We start from the raw sequence: 18677 nt of genomic DNA, 5'->3' as shown, positions 1-18677 counted from the left end.
AATTATTTTCTTTCCTGTGCCTATAGGCCATACTGAATATAATATAAATGTGACATGACTGATGCTTCTTTGGAGGGCTGCTTTTTAACATGTACAATGTTTTGTTTCACAAATTAGGAATTTTAAAAAAAGCAAAATATTACATTCTTCAAAGAAAACTGATAAATTTTCATTCTGCTCAATTGCTGCTTTGGCAAGCACACATGCAATTAGGGGCACATTTCACAATCCCAGAACTCCTGTTCCAAAGTAGCGTGCAGGTGTTGCTTGAGTAGGTTTTCTTGGTGACCAAGGGAAAGGGGGGGAATCAGCACAGGCACTTGAACAGGACAAAACTGGGTAATCAGTTTTCAGTAAAAATATATACTTTGTTATTTATTAGTCAACATCATGTTTCAAATTCATAAGTTGTGGTACATATATGTCGATGTGATTACCCAAAATCGTTCTGTATTTAAATTAATTTTCAGACATAACCTAGCCGTTGTGTCGCTATTGGATCCAGTGGCTGACAGGCCCCCGGCCCCCACTCGTTTCACGCTGGGTGGGCCTTAATTGGCCCGCCAGTGTGAAATTGTGGTCAAGGCCTGATTGCGGACGGCCTGTTTCGCGGCCACTACCAGGCCCACCCTGCACGCTCACCTAACAAAGGGAAAATCCTGCCCCAGGTCCCAAGTTAGTTCTGATCTTGGTGTAAGATCTGGTGTAAGAGTTACAAGGCAAACATCAATAAGAATAGGAGCTAGGTGAAGCAAGAATGTGTTGATGGATTCTAAGAAACACTCATGAAGCAACTTAACATCATGGCATGCAACACGAGGCAGGCATTCTCCTGTAGAAAACACAATCAGAGATGTGGAAAATGAATAAGTATAAGCTAGTAACATGCCTTTATGTTAATTGTCTTCTGAAAGTGTTACTAAATTATTGGTATACCTCACCTTAGCAAGTGAACAGAACTGATCTGAAGTCTGATATATGTAATTACAACACTTCTAATTATTATGAGGTTATCAAATTCTCCTTAAACATTTCACAGAAGGTAATGTAAACTTGGGGGCTGGTTTGTTCGGTTGGTTAGCGTGTTGTTCAGAATAATGCCAACAACACGGGTTTAATTCCTGTTCTGGCTGATGTAGACTTGGGATCTCCTGACCCGGCCCCTGAGAGTGCAAAGCAACGGCAAACCACCACTGACAAAGACTGCCAAGAAAAATGGCTCAGGATGAAGCATCAGCATACAATGAGCAAAGTCTTTGGACACAGCACATGTTCAATCAGTATAATTTAAATTTAAATACAATAGGTTATCCAGAATATCATGGGAGTGATCTTAAATTCTGTCTGGTGGGAACAGCGCTCCCAAGGTAGCAGCAATTCACTGAATGCTTCATTTCCAATATGTATAATATTTTGTTTCATCAATAATGCATTTATAAAATATATTTTTGAGAATAACTCAAAACTGCTGAATTGGCAGTACATCTATGTGTATATCAATTCTTGCATTTGCACACTGGGCCCCAAAATTGCATGGGCTGCTTGATTTTAGCACTTATACAAAGATCAGAACTAACTTGGGGCAGGATTTACCCTTTGTTGGGTGGGCGGGCCAATTAAGGCCCACCGAGCGTGAAACGAGCAGGGAGAGGGGCTTGTCGGCCTCCGGGTCCAATGGCAACCCAACAGCTGGTTTAAAAGCAGCCAAGAAAGCCCCTGGAAGGCTGCCACGGAGGACATCCCCTGAGCCAACACTATGCAGCTGGACGTGGCAGGCTGAAGGGCAGATCGGGTGGTCACTGCACCCCCCCACCACTTCTCTGATGAGTACCTCATCGTCCTCCTGGAGGAGGTGGCTGCCAGGAGGGACACCCCTGTCCCCAGGGATGGGAAGAGGAGGCCACCGTACCTCACCAAGAAGGCATGGGAGGAGGTGACGGAGCCACTCAGCAGTTGTGACGTGGTGTGGAGCTCCTGGGTGCAGTGCCAGAAGCACTTCAATGACCTGCTGCACTCAGAAAGGGTACCATGTTGGCATGGGTAGGTGTGCAGATGTGTTAAGGTCTGGCCGTACCCCCATGGACCTCAGGGGTGCAAGAGTCTGAGTGTCAACTGTCAATGATGCTGGAGCTGGCCCAGGGGGTGAGTCCAAGTGGCTGCTTGGACTGAGTGCCTTGTGGTTTGAGGGCCACAACTTGGATGTGCCCTGCGAGGCGTCCCTTAGCTAGGGTTGGCCAAGCTGCAATGGCGCTGCAGGTACAGAGTGGACTAATCAATGCTCCTCTGTTGTTCCAGGAGAAGACAGCCCACAACAATATAGAAAGATTGCAGACCCCACTAGCCTCCTAATCCCCTCGAGATATGAGTAAGACACCCTGGAGCTCGGGAGCCTCCATGACCCAGGTACAACCGGACGTGAGAGGTGGGACTGCCAGAGGAAGATGAGAGTGCAGTGTACAGAGGTAAGAATTTTGGTTTGTGCAAACAATCTTGTGTAGTCTGTTCAATGATGTGAGCCTTGAGCCTGGAGTCCCCCATTGATCATTGGACGACAGGGGCAGCATGATGTAGATCTCCATTGTCTCACCAGGGTGCCTGGCATGCACAGTGACAGTGTGATGACTTTAACTAATGACATGTCCTTCTTCTCCCATTTAGGTTCGCCAGCAGGCCTTCACTCTCCGAAGGGCCACCTCTGACACTGGAGGACCATCAGGCATCATTTGTACCTGCGTCACACCCGCTCTCTGAAGCAGGCACCAGCGCAGATACCAGCACCTCGGTGGGCATTAAAGCAGCAGCTTGTATCTCTGTGCACATTGGTGAGGGCACATCACAATTGCTTGAGGTGCAGGCGGAGGCAGAGTGTGCCCAGGGCGCTGACAGTCGGAGGACTACTGTAGACCTGGACAATGCGCAGTCCAAGGCTGATGATGAGCCGCTGGAGTTGTCAATTAGGCAGCAGATGCTGGATGTCCAGTGAAATGTGTGGGAGGATCTGTCAGAGATCCATGACGGTATGCGTGCCATGGTCTCTGTGATGGAGGAGTCCATGTGGAGTATGAGCAGTGTGTTGACCGAGCACACTGCCTCCTCCATTGAGAGAGTGGCGACTCTCATGGAGAGGCAGCTCCAGGGACAGAATGAGGGGTTCCTGGGGGTGCGCTCAGACCTGCAAGCCCTCACAAAGGCACTGACCTCAGGTGGTCAGTGTCAGTGTGGGAGATGGATGAGGTACCCAGAATCCCAACTAGGGGCCTGTCCATCAGTGGTGTGCAGGGAGGTCCAGAGCGACCTCACATTGGTGTACGAGCTACCTGTTGTCTCTATGGGTCCTCTCAGGGTGCTCTGGATGACGGTAGCAGCTCCTCCACCCCTCTGCCAGTGACCGTGGCAACTGATGAGGCTGTGGAGATTAGGGAGGTACCAGCCAAGGCACTGGCTGCTCACTCCCAGGCAGGACCAGCACAGGCCAGAGGACGACTGCCAAGGTCACCAAGGCCAACAAGACAGCAGAGTCAACAGGTTGTCTCCAATGCCGGTGCCAGTGAGCGGGCAGCACCTAGATGTAGCATTTGCAAATGTAAGTTAAAGGCACCATGAGCAAAAGTGGGACAGGTCACGGGTGATTTTATGTTCATTTTTGTTCATGTATACTGGTCTGATGTTGAATATCAGAAACATTTCTGTTAAGGTTATTGAATTGTCAGAATTACATAAATTGTGTTTTTGTCGGCATGACCTGAATATGCTTTACCTTTTTATTTCCTTGGTGTAGGGAATGCCAGTATCTAGTGCTGGATGTAGGTGGCTCTAAACCTTATTGCACAGGCACTGAGTGTTCTTTGGGTTCAAATGAAAGGGTCCTTTCAGACACCCGGGATGGAGGCAGCAGCCCTGTCATGAGTTTGAAGCTGATCTTTGGTAGCCTACTTGAAGGAGACGTCCCTGGTGTCCCTGCCTCCCTGCAGGTTACTGAGGCCTGGCTCCATGCCCTCAGTGTTCTCCTCACCGTGCTTCTCTTCGGACTCACTACTGGACTCATCATCTGTCGCCTGTGGAGCTGCGTCAAGATCCTCTTCCTCCAGTGGGTTCCCCTTGCCAGTGCCAGATCGTGGAGAGCGTAAAATGCAACTGCGATCAGTGACACCCACTCTGGGGGGTATTGTAGTGCTCCCCCTGAATGTTCCAGGTATCAGAAACACAGCTTGGTCCTCCCTATCACTGCCCCTGTGGAAGTATAACTTGTATTGTAACACTTCCCTGCCCCTGTTCTTGGGTGGCAGAGAGGTATCATGAGCCACTACTTCAATGGATAGCCTTTGTCACCCAGCAGCCATCGATCTAGTCAGGCTGGAGCACTGAAGAGCCTCGGCACCTGGGAGTGTCTCAGGATGTATACATCAGGGGGCTGCCAGGCTCCCTTGCACAGACTTGCCGAATCTGCATCCTGTGGTCACACACTATCTGCACGTTCACGGAGTGGAATCCCTTCCTGATGATGAAGGCACGCAGCTCACCCACTGGCGCCTTGATGGCCACATGTATGCAGTCAATTGCGCCCTGGACACGGAGAACCCAGCAAAGGCTCTGGCTTGCTCAACCTGGCTGGCCTCCTCCATACGGTGAAGAATAAAGGTCAGTACCAGCCTGAACAGAGCCTCTGTCACCAGCTTAACGCAACGGTGACTCACTGTCCCTCACTGACTGCTGGAAAGAGCCAGAGGCATAGAAGTTGAGGGCCACTGTGACCTTCAGAGCCACTGGCATGAGGTGTCCACCCACACAATCAGAGCTGATCTCGGGCCCAATCATCTGGCAAATGGAGGTCATGCTCTCCCTTGAGAGGCAGAGCCTCCTTCAGCATTGCACCTCAGACATACCGAGGTAGCTGCATCGTCACCTGGAAGCGCTGGCAGCAGGACAGTGGCATCTTCTGTGGCCCCTTCTGCCTTGGACCACCTGCTGGCCCTGCATGCCTTGTGCCTCTCCTCCCTCAGGTCCCTCCCCTAGAAGCTTCATAGGGATACCTGGCCTCCTCTCCCTTCTGCCCTTCTCTTCCTCCTCCTCAGAGGTGCCTCCAGCGGAGACCACAATCCCTATTGCTAGGGTAAGGAAAGGCTGTCTGATACCTGGAAGGGTCCACACGGTCTGAATCCTCCAGGGGCCTGGAAGATAGCAATGAGTCCTGAAATGAAGCCTGGAAATGCTAAGAATGAAGCCCTGAATAGAGATGAAGCTGCCAATTACCAAATAGCCACCAGCTGCAAACTATCTCCAAAACTCAATACTCACAAAGGCAATGCTGCTGACCCTTTTTATCCCACCCTTATATGAGACTGGGAAAATGTCAGCTGGCTGCTTGCCTGTTTTGCCTGTGCGACAAGTAGAAAATCGCACAGTCAAGGAAAACTCACAGTCAATTAGACTGTTAAGTGGCTGCTTAACTAACGGTGGGCGTTGCTCCGGTACCTGCACGTGCCTGTTGAGCAAAATATCGCGCGAGTTTACGATGATGTTGGGACGCTCGCCTGATGTCATCATACACTATTTTACTCCCAATCGAGTTAGGCCCGTGTCTGCCCACGGGATGTAAAATTCTGTCCCTGCAGTGCTGACTCTGCCAGAGTATGCAAGGTGCATCTAATCTGCATGGAGCTGGCCCCGTTTCTAACATGGTACACTATTTTGTTTCATAAGGCATTTTTAAAAAAGACAAAATACTACAATCATAAAAGATAAAATTTCATTCTGCTCAATTGCTGCTTGGGCAGTGTATTTATGTGTATATCATTTTACTTGGGGCTACCAAATGTTTTTTTCAGGCTTCTGCCTTTGTGCTGTTGTGTGATGTCCACAGCAAATGGATGCAATTTTGAGGTACCAATGGATATGATGTGCATAGGACACGCTCTGCCATTGGAATTTACTAACGTGGTCTAGAACTGACGCGTTGCATATTGTTCCCTGCACAAGCATGAGCTGCTGTCTCCTTTTTTAAATTTATTCTTTCCTGGATTGTGGGCATCCCACTGCTGCATTAAAACCTATTCACTAGGTCTTACCCTATTAAAAGGGAGTGCTGCAGACCACGCCTGAAAAGGTAGCCAGTTTAAAAAAAAAGACTGGGCAAGGACAAGAATGAAAGCTACTTTGGGCCCCACAAGTACCTATTGTCCATAACCTCCTTCCACAAGGATGGAGGGATGGCTCTCAATACTGCAAGCCCAGAGGGCTAGAAACTCTGGAGACTCAGAAGTACCACAGGGAGATGTGGGCACTGCTGATGCTGTTTGGAGATCGAGGCTGTCTCAACATGGAGAAGCCCCTGCAGGCATCAATGAAATGCAAAAATGATGAGCCGGTAGTCGGTAGGCCACTCAGAGTGAAAGGGAAACCTTGCCGTTGGATCATCTTTGGCTATGATTGTGGCCTTTCATGTTTCTGGACCCATCTGGGTATAGAAACTCTGACTATAATGACCTCCCAGGCCTACCATAGGGATGCTGCCTCCATTGGACTGAATAGCCTCCACATGTAACAAGGCCGCAAAATCATCCCTGAATGGGACTTTAATAAATGTAATTGGCAGCCTGCCTCCGTGGAGCGGGCAGCCAACCCGATTCACAGTCCACCACAGGGAAAGGACTCCTGTGGCGGGAAAGCTTCGGGCAGCTGCCTTGATGTGGCTCCTCCCTTATCCCCGTTACTTCGTCTCCAAGTCTGCCATAATGGGGCTGGGAAAATTCAACCCATTGGTTTTAACGATTGGATCACACCAAGTTAGCTTATAATGAGGTTCCCAGTCCCCGCTTTCAACAGGCTTTTACTAGAATGGGTGATTGGTCTCCCCAGTGTTGCTGCTGGTGACTTGGGAGAAATGGTCCTTGTATGTGGTTTGCATATACGTTGCAGCCTGGCTGCCATGACTTGGAACCAAGCTTAATAATCTAAGTCCTGTCGGTTGCCCTGCTATTTGGAATGTATCACCTCGTTGCCAGTTATGAGCATGGCAGCTTCAGGGTCAATGAAAAGAGAGCCCCAAACAGCTGTGCATCTCGAGAGACTAACACAACCTTAGGGGTGCATTAGAGTAAGAGTGCGGTGTTTGCTGCTAACACCATGTATGCACAGTTGTAAGCTGATGGTAGGCCCAGGGTAGCAGCACATGCATGGCTGCCATCTTTATAGGGGGCAATGAGCAACAAGGTTGATTTGTGGTCATCTTGGTTATTCTTTCTGTATTTTACCCTTTTCTTTTTTGCTTGTTTCAGTGTTAAGCTTTCAGTGTCGTGCTGTTTTTATTTTTATTTGTGTTTTGCCAATTTCAAAAAATGTAAATCTGAGAAATCAACTAGCTACTCAATTGCCACACTAATTTTTGGAAAATTATGTCAGGCAGCTGGAGAGCTGATTAATAAAAAACTCGCAAAAATATTTACTGCAAAATTCCACAGCTTTATGTTTTTACCGCTGGTGGAACCACTACGAGGAAGCTCAACATAGTCAGGCTGTTGCTGGTGCTGTGTCTCCTGCAAATTACATCATTGGTTTCTGCGCATGTGCAGATGGGTATTGATGGTCATCTTGCATTGGCAGGAGACACAATGGTGTGCAAGAGTTATGCAAACTGGGGAAAGGAGAGAGTGATAAAAACAGAGTGGGGAAGAAAAGAGAAAAAGTAGGGGAGGGAGGAAAAAGAAACAGCAACACAAACTGCTGGAGGGAAAGAGGGAGATCTGATCACATTTCTACTTGGCTGCTTCTACATGTGTGTCACTGGAAGGAACAGGTCTGAAATATTTCCTAAGGGGTCCACTGAGGACTTGCTGTATTGCAGAGCTTGAAAGTTCTACGTGTATGCCAGAAAAGGACTGTCCTATTTGTGATTCAAAGTAAGAAGGAAACTCAAGAGTGTTGTGTGAGTGGTGTAAAAATGATGGAGACTTCACAGAAAGCCATGTCAATGATGAAAAGTGACAAAGAGCCCTACAGATGATTATGTAAGCAATGCAAAGAGACATGGGGTACTGCAAAATATTGGGTTAGTATTGCAAAGTGACGTGTGATAGTAGAAATTCTCAGGACAGTGATACAAACTGACAGCAGATCTCAGAAAATATTGAGTTAGTGGCATAAAGTATTATGGGACTTCACAAAATGTCAGTGTTAATCAAGCAAAATGACAAGGTAATCATAGAGTATTAGGCTGGTGAACTGGAACAGCATGGGATATTGGATTTGAGTTGGGGCCTCAGAATTTTAAGCTGTTTTGGAGATTGAATTATACCTGACATTTTAATTTTTTTTTAATTCATTCAATTGGCTGAAAATACTTGTGGAATTTTGAAAAAGGATGAGAATTATAGAGAACAGATGGGTTTTTTGAACTTGCAGGGATAACACTTTAGGTACTCCATAAAACAGCATTCCAGAGAAAAGGAGAAGAAAAATCCCATTCCTTATCATTACCTAGTGATCTCTGCTGAGAAGTATGCACATGTGGACATTAGGGGTTCTGCTGTAATGTTGTCTGTGGTTTAGTAGACTAAAATGTTGAAATTAAATTTCCACAGAGGTTCTCCTATTTGCCTGTCTTAACTTTGACCGAGACCCCTGAAAACTTAGAAAAATGGCATAACCAGTTGTCATACTGTTTTACCCAGGTTTCTGTAGCTTTTGTGACAAAGTTAAGGCAGACGAGCAGCAGAAGCCTTGCTGGAAATTCATCCCCATTCATCGTCTAGATGATGGCTTGTACAGACAGAAATGTCTCAGGCGCTTTTATTTTCTGTAATAATCTTTGATGTGGCACCTTATTAAATGCTTTCTGAAAATCCAAGTGAAGTACGTCTAAGCTCCCCTTTATCCACCGTGCATGTTTCTCCTTCAGAAAACTCCAATAAATTGGTTAAACATGATTTTCCTTTCACAAAACAATGCTGACTCTTCTCTATTTCCTTGAGTTCTTCTAAGTGCCCAGCTATAACCTCCTTAATGATTGATTCTAATAACTTCCCCAGGACAGATGTCAAGCTAACTGGACTATAATTTCCTTCCCTTCTTGAATAGAGGGGTTATATTTGCTACTTTCCAATCTGTTGGAACCTTTCCAGAATCTAGTGAATTATGGAAAATTAACACCAGTGCTTCAACTACCTCATTAGCCACCTCTTTTAAGATCCTAGGGTGTAGTCCATTGGGACCCGGAGGCTTGCCAGACCACAGCTCCATCAATTTGCTCAGCACCATTTTCCTAGTAATTTCAATTTCACCAAGTTCCTTTCTCCCGTTCACCTCCTGATTTGCAGCTATTACTGGAATGTTTTTTGTATCCTCTATAGTGAACACAGACGCAAAATATTTGTTCATTTCTTCCACTATTTCCTTATCTACTATTAGCTCCCCACTGTTACTCTCTAGAGGACCAACCCTCACTCTACTTACTCTTTTCCTTTTTAAGTACCTGTAGAAATTCTTGCTATCCGTTTTTACATTTCTAGCTAGCTTCCTCTCATACTCTAATTTCTTTATTTTGATTAACTTTTCGGCCATTCTCTGCCATTCTTTATATTCTGTCCAATCGTCTGTCCTGCCACGTATCTTTGCGGAGTTATATGCTTTTTCCTTAAGTTTGACGCTTTCCTTAACTTCTTTAGTAAGCCAATTTGATAGCCGACAGCTCTGTAGTCCCAACAGCCCCAGGAGTGAGCAGTGGCCACTGCTGGGTCCACGGGCAATCCCCAGTGAAGATGGTTGCTGGAGCTGGACACCAAGGTAAGTGAGGGGATTTTGCTGGATCAGGCTGGCAGGCTCTGGTGAGGGTTTGAGGGGCCAGGTTTGAGAGGTCTTAGAATTTTTCTTTATAGTAGGAGTGTATTTATTCTGAATACTCCGAAATATCCCCTTAAATGTCTGCCACTGCTTCTCTATTGATCATACAGCACAGAAGGAGGCCATTTGGCCCATCATGGCTGTGCTGGCACTTTGAAAGAGCTAGACAATTAGTTCCACTCCCCTGCTCAATCCCCACAGCCTTGTAACTTTATTCCTTTTAAATATTTATGCAATTCAATTTTGAAAATTACTATAGGGCTGGATTTTATGGGGTGCCATGGTCCCAGCCACTCCCCCAAGTTAAAAAGCTGCCCCTCCGGGAAGATCTGCTGTCCATTGTCATTAAATGACCATTTGGCTGTTAATAGTAGGATTTCTGCCCCTCAGGGACAAGAAGTCCCAGCTCAGAGAGTTGCCAGCCAATTTGATAGCCGACAGCTCTGTAGTCCCAGCAGCACCAGGAGCGAGCAGTGGCCACTGCTGGGTCCATGGGCAATTCCCAATGAAGATGGTTGCTGGAGCTGGACACCAAGGTAAGTGAGGGGATTTTGCTGGATCAGGCTGGCAGGCTCTGGTGAGGGTTTGAGGGGCCAGGTTTGAGAGGCCAGGAGGGAGGGTAAAGGGGAGGTGTGATCTTGGGGGAGGGGTGGGATTTGCCTCTGATGGGCACAGAGCCCTGAAAATGAGGACCCCACCCCTTGCATGATACCCATCCACACAGCTACAGCTGCTGGGCTACCTGCTTGGCATGGGTCTCCATTGCTGCAGGTAAAATAGCAGTGAGGGTGGGATGAACCCCTTAAGTGACCTTTGATTAGCCAGTCAAGGGCCTCAATAGGCTCAAGGGCAGGCAGCCTCCCCAAGCTTCCATCACCTATCATAAAATTTCATACAGTTGGGGTCAAGCAGGTAGGTGGCAGGAAGGCCACACGGTGGATATTGTGAAACACTCCACCTTCAAACCCACCAGCGTGGAGTATAAAATCTAGTCCATAGCATCTGATTGCACCAGCATTTCAGGCAGTCTATTCCAGATCATTATAACTAGCTGCACAAGTTTTTTTTGTGGATTTCCTTAAACCTGTCCTTGGTTACCAACCCATCACTGGAAATAGTTTCTTCTTATTTAGTCTATCAGAACCATTCATGATTTTGAACAGATCTATCACATCTCCCTTTAACATTCTCTGCTCTAAGAAGAACAACTCCAGCTTTTGCAGTATCTCCACAGAAATGCAGTCCATTATCCCTAATCTTTTTCTTAGGCAGTTCCTTGGGACTGAGGATAACTTGCTTCTGCTCTGATTTGATGGGTTCTGAGGTGGCTGAAAAATCCAATATGCTATCTGCAGACTCTACCAGAGGATATGTTTGGCCTCTTTAGCAATGCTTTGAGGAGATCTCTAAAGTGCTTCCATTCTCCGCCTGGGAGTTTCCTTCCATAACCTTGTTCAGAGTAGAGCAACTCCTTCAGGAATCTGGTGCCAGGCATACAAATGATATGTTTGGCCCATTGGAGCTAGATTTGAGTGATTAGTACCTCAATGCTAGACATGTCGGTTTGAGAGAGGATGGGGCTAATGTCTTTCTTGCCCCTGGATTTGGAATATCTTATGAATGCACCGCTGTTGGTACTTCTCCAGTGCTTTGATGTACCTGCTTAGGTTGTCCAAGTCTCCGAAGCATATTGGAGCACGGGGATCACTGTTGCCCAATAAATCATGACCACAGTCTCAGGTTTGGGATCCTGGTTCTCAAATGCTTTTTGCCTCAGTTGGCCGAAGGCTGAGCTGACATGTTGGAGGCAATGATGAATTTTGTTGTCTATGTCTGCCTTCATCGAGAGAAGACTCCCAAAATATAGTAAATGGTCCACATTTTCCAGGATCTTGTCTTAATTGGCAGGGTGGGGGGGAGAAGTTTTGCTGTGGGAACTGGTTGGAAGAGGACCTTAGTTTTCTGGGTGTTTAGTGAAAGGCCTATTTTCTCATATGTTTTGGAGAAGGGGTCGATAATGACATGGACCTCAGTTTCTGAGTGAGTGCACATGCAAGTGTCATCTGCATACTGAAGGCCTATGGCTGAGATTGGAGTGGTTTTGGTTTTGGATTGAAGGTGGTGCAGGTTGCATAGTTTTCCGAATGTTCTATAGATTATCTTTATGGGTAATTAACTGGAGGTGAGGTGCAGTATTGCAGCGAGGAAAATGGAGAAGAAAGTTGGTGCGAAGGCACAGCCTTGTTTGACCCCAGTTTTCACTGAGATAGGAGTTGAGGTGGTTCTGTTAGTGAGGGTTACAGTTTGGATCTCATTGTGGATAGCTGGAGGATAGTGACAAATTTCTGAGGGCAGCCAGATTTGAGGAGGAGACTCCATTAACCTTCGCGGTTGACAGAATCAAAAGCCATATATAAAGTTGATGCTGCTCCTTGCACTTTTCTTCAATTTGCCACGCAGTGAAGATCATGTTTGTGGTGCCTCTCAATGGGAAAAAATGGCACTATGTCTCTGGAAGAATTCCTCAGCCACTGGGTGGAGGTGGTCGAGGACGATCCTTGCAATGATCTTCCTTGTAGCAGACAGCAGGGAGACTCCTCTCTAGTTAGCACAATCGGATGTGTCTCCCTTTCTGAGTAAAGTCACGGTCACAGCGTCATCTCTGGTTCTTTTGCCATTTACTTTAAATCTGTGCCCTTGGTTACAGACCCCGGCATTAGAAATAGTTTATCCTTATTTACTTGATCAAAAGCTTTCATGCTTTTGAACCATTTATCAGATCTTCCTTTAACCTACTCTACTCTAAGGAGAATGCCTGCAGCTTCTGCAGCCTCTCCATGGAAATGAAGTCCATTATCCCTGGTACCATTCGAGCAAATCTCTTCTCTGCCCTCACCAAAGCTGTTTACTACATTTCTGCATTTTGTGCCATCTACAAACTTTGAAATTAAGCTCTGTATACCCAAGTCCAGGTCATTACTAAATACCAAGAAGAGCAGCGGTCCTAACACCGACCGACCCCTTGGGGAGACCACTGCATATGTCCAACCTGAAAAGCAACTGTTCACCACTACTCACTGCTTTATGTTCTGTAGCCAAATTCACTGCCCCTTTAATTCATAGGCATTTGTTAGCAAGTTTATTATGTGGATTTTATAAAATGCCTTTTTAAGGTTTATATATACAATTGTGATAGTCTCATTAACCCTCAACTTTACTTCATCAAAGAACTCAAACGAGTTAGTCAGACACAATTTGCCTTTAACAGGTTTAATTTACAAATTCATATTTTTCCAAGTGACACTTGTGTCCTGGATTATTGTATCTAAAAGTCTCCCCATCACTGACGTCAGCAGTTACTGGATTTGTTCCTCTCCCATTTCTTTGAACAGGGCCGTAACGTTTGCAACCCTCTGTCCTCTGGTACCACTACCATATCTAAGGAGGACTGGATGATTCTGACCAAAGTCTCTGTAATTGCCACTCTTGCTTTCCTTAGCAACCTAGAATTCATCCCATCTGAACAGGGTGACTTTTCTACTTTAAGTGCTGCCAACCTTCCAAGATACTCCTCTTTATCTATTTTAGCAATCCAATTTCTCTAAATCTCATTTACTGTGACATTGGCAGCATTTTCTATTTTAGCAAACACAAATGATTAACAGGATATGCAGTAGGATGCCAATTCAAAAAATATAATTTTAATTTCAAATTATTGACAAGGAATATAAGAAAGACAAATCAAAGAGGTATAATATTTTGTACATCTTAGAACCATGGGGCATTTGGTAATGTGTAGAATAATTAAAAACTTGAAAAGATTAAATTTATAAAATATGTTCTGCAAATTAGCATTTACTATTTAATTCTAGAGTTATTGGCTTTTGAACTATAGTCACTGTTATTTTTTGATGACAACTACTTGTGTTAGTAAAGTGTTTCACAGAGGAAACCATAATTAGCTCAACCACAAAACATGTTAAAATACAACTGTGTGAAATGACATCTAATGTTTTGAGAATCATAATACGCATGCAGATTTACAAACCGTGTCTTTAGGGTGGCCCAATAGGAAGAAATATGGGGACCCATGCTTGTCACTTTTCATGCACATGGAGAGACTGGAAGGTACCATTCCTAAAGGAAGGGGAGGAACAGCCTAGGACCAATCATTAGAATTAACAGAACCAGTGACAGATATTAACACGACTGTTAGCACAAAGATATCTAGTAAGCTGTTTAGCATAGTAAAGTAGAAAATTTAAATCAGGAAAGAGTCAAGTTAAAACAAACTTCAAGACAGTAAGACATGCAGACAGTTAAATTATTAGTGAGACATTTAAGTATAGATTATTTAGTCCTAGTTACTAGTTGTAATTTTTTTTAGCTATGTATAGTTTTAATCAGCAGTGCTTCTAATAAATCTCAATTGGCAACCAGCTATCAATTAATCTTTAACATTGTAATGACATTTTAAATAATTTCTTCATCTACTGTTTCTCGTACCAATGTTTTGAAGCATGTTGATCTATGCCTAGCTAGATGAAGAGAAAAGGTGGTTTGATTAGTAAACTGTTGGCTGAAACAGAGGGCAACACATTGTCGGTTATGTTAGGTGAGTAGAAATTAATGGAGCTTGCAATTAATTTTTTATGCCAGCACACAACATATGTTTAAGAGTCCAACTGCAGTCTTATAAGCTATAGTTTTGCTATAATTTGATTGGTAGCTAGTTGCCAATATAACACATTGTACTAGTACCTGAAAAGGCTGTTTAAATACTGCTTTATTTGTTATTAGCTACATGAAAAGTGAACTGGTCTAGAACATGAAACCCACCATACTCAGGCACTTGACCTGTCCCCCGTTTAAGAAGAAGACGCACTCTTCTCCCTCCAGATTTTATCAGCTCTATTGCTCTGGCATGGGTCATTTCTCTTGTGTTTTCTCCATTGATTTCAATGATTTGATCCCCAACCTGTTAAGAACAAAAATTAAAATCAGGTGAGGATACAATGAAGCACTGAAGAGCGCTAATCCATAGCTTTCAGTAAATTGTTGTTAAGATTCCTGTCATTGAAATGAAAATTCCTTTCTTTATTTTATGAAGATTTTTTAAATAGCTGAAGTTAAAACGGATGCTGTCATTAGGATGCCAGTTGGGATTGCTAACCTTCCAGGATTTTTCTGGATGTCAACGGTAAATGTCATTGTTTTGATGCTGACTGCAAAATACAGCCCAATCGGACCATCAGAAATAGACAAATGCCTATGTTCAGAAACTAATTAAATTAAAATAACTTTTACACCTCAGTTTATTTGAAATTTAACATATGCAGATTGAAGACATAGTTAAGATCAGGTTCTGATGAAATATCATCAATCTGAATCATTAACTGTCTCTCTCTTCATAGATGCTGCCAAACCTGCTGAATATTTCCAGCAGACTTCAAGTATCTGAAGTATTTTCCTTAAGATCAGGTTATTGTTGTTTAGTATCTTCACACTCTTCCCTCGGAGAATACTGTACTGAAAAGACTTGCCAGCTGATTAACCTTCCAAACCTGTGACCTCTACTACCTAGAAAAACAAAGGCAACAGATGCATGGATAGACCACCACCTGCAAGTTCCCCTCCAAGTCACTCATCATCCTGACTTGGAACTATATTGCCATTCCTTCACTGTAGCTGGGTCATAAGCCTGGAACCCACTCCCTAACAGCACTGTGGGTGTTACTACAACACGTGGACTGCAGCACACCACTGCCTTCTCAATTACAATTAGGGATGGCAATAAATTCTGGCACAGCCAGCCATGCTCACATCCCATGAGCAAATTTAAAAAAAACAGTCTGACTAGCTATGATGTGAATGCTCTTTCCACGGACTTGCACTTCCATGTTCCTTCATAGCCTCAAGTCATCTAAAGTGCTTTTAGCCAATAAAATACTTTTAAAATGTAGTCATTGTTGCACTGTAGGGACCCACAGTACTGTTATGGTTTGTGGGAGTGTGTTCATACCACCTTGCTGACCTGGGCTATCTGTGGGATCAGCACATGCTAACTTAAAACAGCTTTCTACTGAGAATGTATGCATTTTGAAAGTGGGCCTACCACAAGGATGTTTTCACAGATAATGGGCTGATGAATGTGTGTAATTTACAGTTCCCTGTCTCTGATGGTCTGGAAGATATTAATTTGGTTACTTGTGTTTATTGCAATAAAAGGATTGTAGGAGTTTGTGAGGGCAATATAACCATGGAGCTTAAGAAGGCAGTATAACCATGTTATCAGAATACTGGAAGAGATGAAGAAGGGTTAAGTGCGTTTTGCTGGCTCCATGTTGTTATCTTATGTCACTTGTATGTACCGTTAATGTTCTATGATTTAGTGGTAATATGCATGGAATCGAGAAGTCAAAGATAGAATTAGTGTAAGAATTGTGAGCTGTATTCATAACTAGAATTGTGAAGCGCTATGTATCTGAGCACAGAACTGGGTTGAGAAGTGTGATATCTCCTTAAAGACCTGATTCTGTATTTGACTTTACTCTGATAATTATTCTAAATCATCTCGTTACTTTAAATATTTGATACTGACCAGCTAAACTGTTTTAATGATGTTGATGTGTTATGAACGGGATGGGAGGAGTGCGAGTATGATCCAGCCCCACTGCTCCGCAGACTATACCATTAATTGAAAAGTTTAATTTTCTCACCAAAATAGTCAATTGTCTATTTCTACTACTGGTGTCCAGAATAAAGGTGTCTTCAACTAGGCTTCTTTCAATGAACTCAGAACAATTGTTTATTATAAAACAAAACTTTTTAGCAAGTTGCAAGTACTAGTTAACACACAATTGTAATCAGGAAGTATAACCATCTAATCCTTCCTAAAGAAATCCCTCAGCACACACACACACACACACACACACACACGAATGACAAACAGAGAGTCTCTGCGGAGATGTGCTTTAGAGGATGGGCATTATAAAATAAAGGATAAAGTTCGCAGCGTCTCGAGGTTGTTGACCTGGAGTTCCCTCATGTAAGGTCAGGCTGCTGGTCCTGGTGGACTTCTGGAAGTTCTTACCAACTGTTCTCAGCTTTGCAGGTCCAAATGAAGTCCTATTCCGCTCAGATGAGTGTTCTCTGGCTACAGGTTGATAGTCACACACAATTTTAAGCAAGGTAGAGAGAGAGAGAGAGAGAGAGAGAGCCAGGTTGGGTAGCCTTCCTGCCTCAGCTTGTTCCCCAACATGACTGCCTTCAAAGCCAGCAGGTTCAAAACTGAAGTTTTGTTTCTCTCTGCCATGTGGTCTCCAGCAAGCCTTTGCTTTTCTTCAGTTTTTTCCCCATCAATTAAAGTGATTGCAATTCAAAATAAACAACATCAAATACCATAAAGGTCAGGTGATTTCTTGAAAGAGGCCTGCTTATTGATGGTTTCAAGGTGAACTTGTGACCTTTTTAAAAAAAATTCCAGGTCAGCATCCAAATGTAAGATAATGCCAATTCCTTCAATTTTGTAAAAGAAAATTTCAGTCTTGAGAGATATGATTCTAACAGATGAAAGGATAAATATTGCCCAGGGCACCTGGGCGACCACCCCTGCTCTTTGAAATAATTCCATGATATATCTACCTAAAAGGGCAGATGTGTCCTCAGTCTAATGTCTCATCCAAAAAAAAGCACCTTTGGCAGTGTAGCACTGCATCAGTACTGGTCTGATGTCACAGCCTAAATGTTGTGCTTAAGTCTCCAGAGTGGAACTTGCATCTACAATCTTCTGACTCAAGAGGTGAGAATGCTGTCAACCGAGTCTCCGAGATCAAAATGGTCAAAGTGGCCTTTCTAACCTGAAATTATTTTGGGATAACCTGCAAGGCATTCTGCTAAGTATAATTGTGTTTACATTGGAAATCTCTTGTTATCAATTTTCTCTCCAGCTATTAATCTGTAACAAGCATTATAATAACTATATTATCAAGGTTCATTCAGGTGACAACTCTGCAGCAAATATCTGCCAGTAAAGTTAAGATATTACTGGGGATAACTTATTTGATTCATGTTGTATTGCTGAGGAGCTGTCTCTGGAGTGGAGCATGCTGAACTAGACCTAATATATACGTACCATCTAGTATGACTCCAGCATAGTATGTACTGGCTGTACAGACTGATGTTACTTTCTGTGTCTCATGAACCATTTCTTATCCTGTAAATCCATCTAAACTTGGAGAACAAAGTCAGAATTTGACCTAGCAGACAGTTTTTGATTCAATCAATGTAAAATTAAAATGATGTAAATGTTACCATCGTACATTTTCTTTTGCGGGAGTGAGCCTTAGGCTTAATATTAGCATTGCCGCTTCTAAGTCAGAACGGGCAGAGTTCAAATCCTACCTCAAATTATGAATCAATCTGGGTTGATACCCAGTGAGATATCTGAATGCAATGTGTGTGGATGTGGATGTCAGCCTCCTCCCCATCATATGTGTTGAAGGAGCCCTGCTGCTGTATTGGACTAACAGCCCTGTGGAATGGCAATGGCCATGGAAGAATCATTCACATCATGATTGTTAATCAGCTTACAAGTCTTTCTAGTACTTTACACTATTCTCCATGAGATGCTTGTGAAGATACAAAAGCAATCTTCAAGACAAATTTCAAGTTGTCCAAAACATCTGTTTTAGGAACCTTTTCCTATTTTTGAAAAAAACTATTTAAAATAAACTTGATTCTTTTTCATTTTTTCTTCATGAGGAAGAGGAAATTTTTATTGACTCCCTCATATAAGGAATTATTGGAAAATGAAAACATTTGGTGTTATCAAAGTAGACAGA

At 43.8% G+C, this 18677-nt stretch overlaps 1 protein-coding gene across 1 annotated transcript in view; it reads right to left on the bottom strand.

Annotated features, from left to right (window-relative positions):
• The window catches only part of magi2a (membrane associated guanylate kinase, WW and PDZ domain containing 2a), a 961431-nt gene that overhangs the window by 4992 nt on the left and 937762 nt on the right, over positions 1–18677 (bottom strand). Inside the window, exon 23 of the mRNA XM_041202174.1 lies at positions 14674–14812. Within this exon, the coding sequence (XP_041058108.1) occupies positions 14674–14812 (139 nt within the window). The remainder of the gene's footprint in view (positions 1–14673; positions 14813–18677) is intronic.

Source organism: Carcharodon carcharias, chromosome 13, assembly GCF_017639515.1.
Source record: "Carcharodon carcharias isolate sCarCar2 chromosome 13, sCarCar2.pri, whole genome shotgun sequence".
Classification (NCBI taxonomy): Eukaryota; Metazoa; Chordata; class Chondrichthyes; order Lamniformes; family Lamnidae; genus Carcharodon; species Carcharodon carcharias.
Note: the sequence above shows the minus strand (reverse complement) of the source record. Positions and strands in the feature narration are given on the sequence as shown.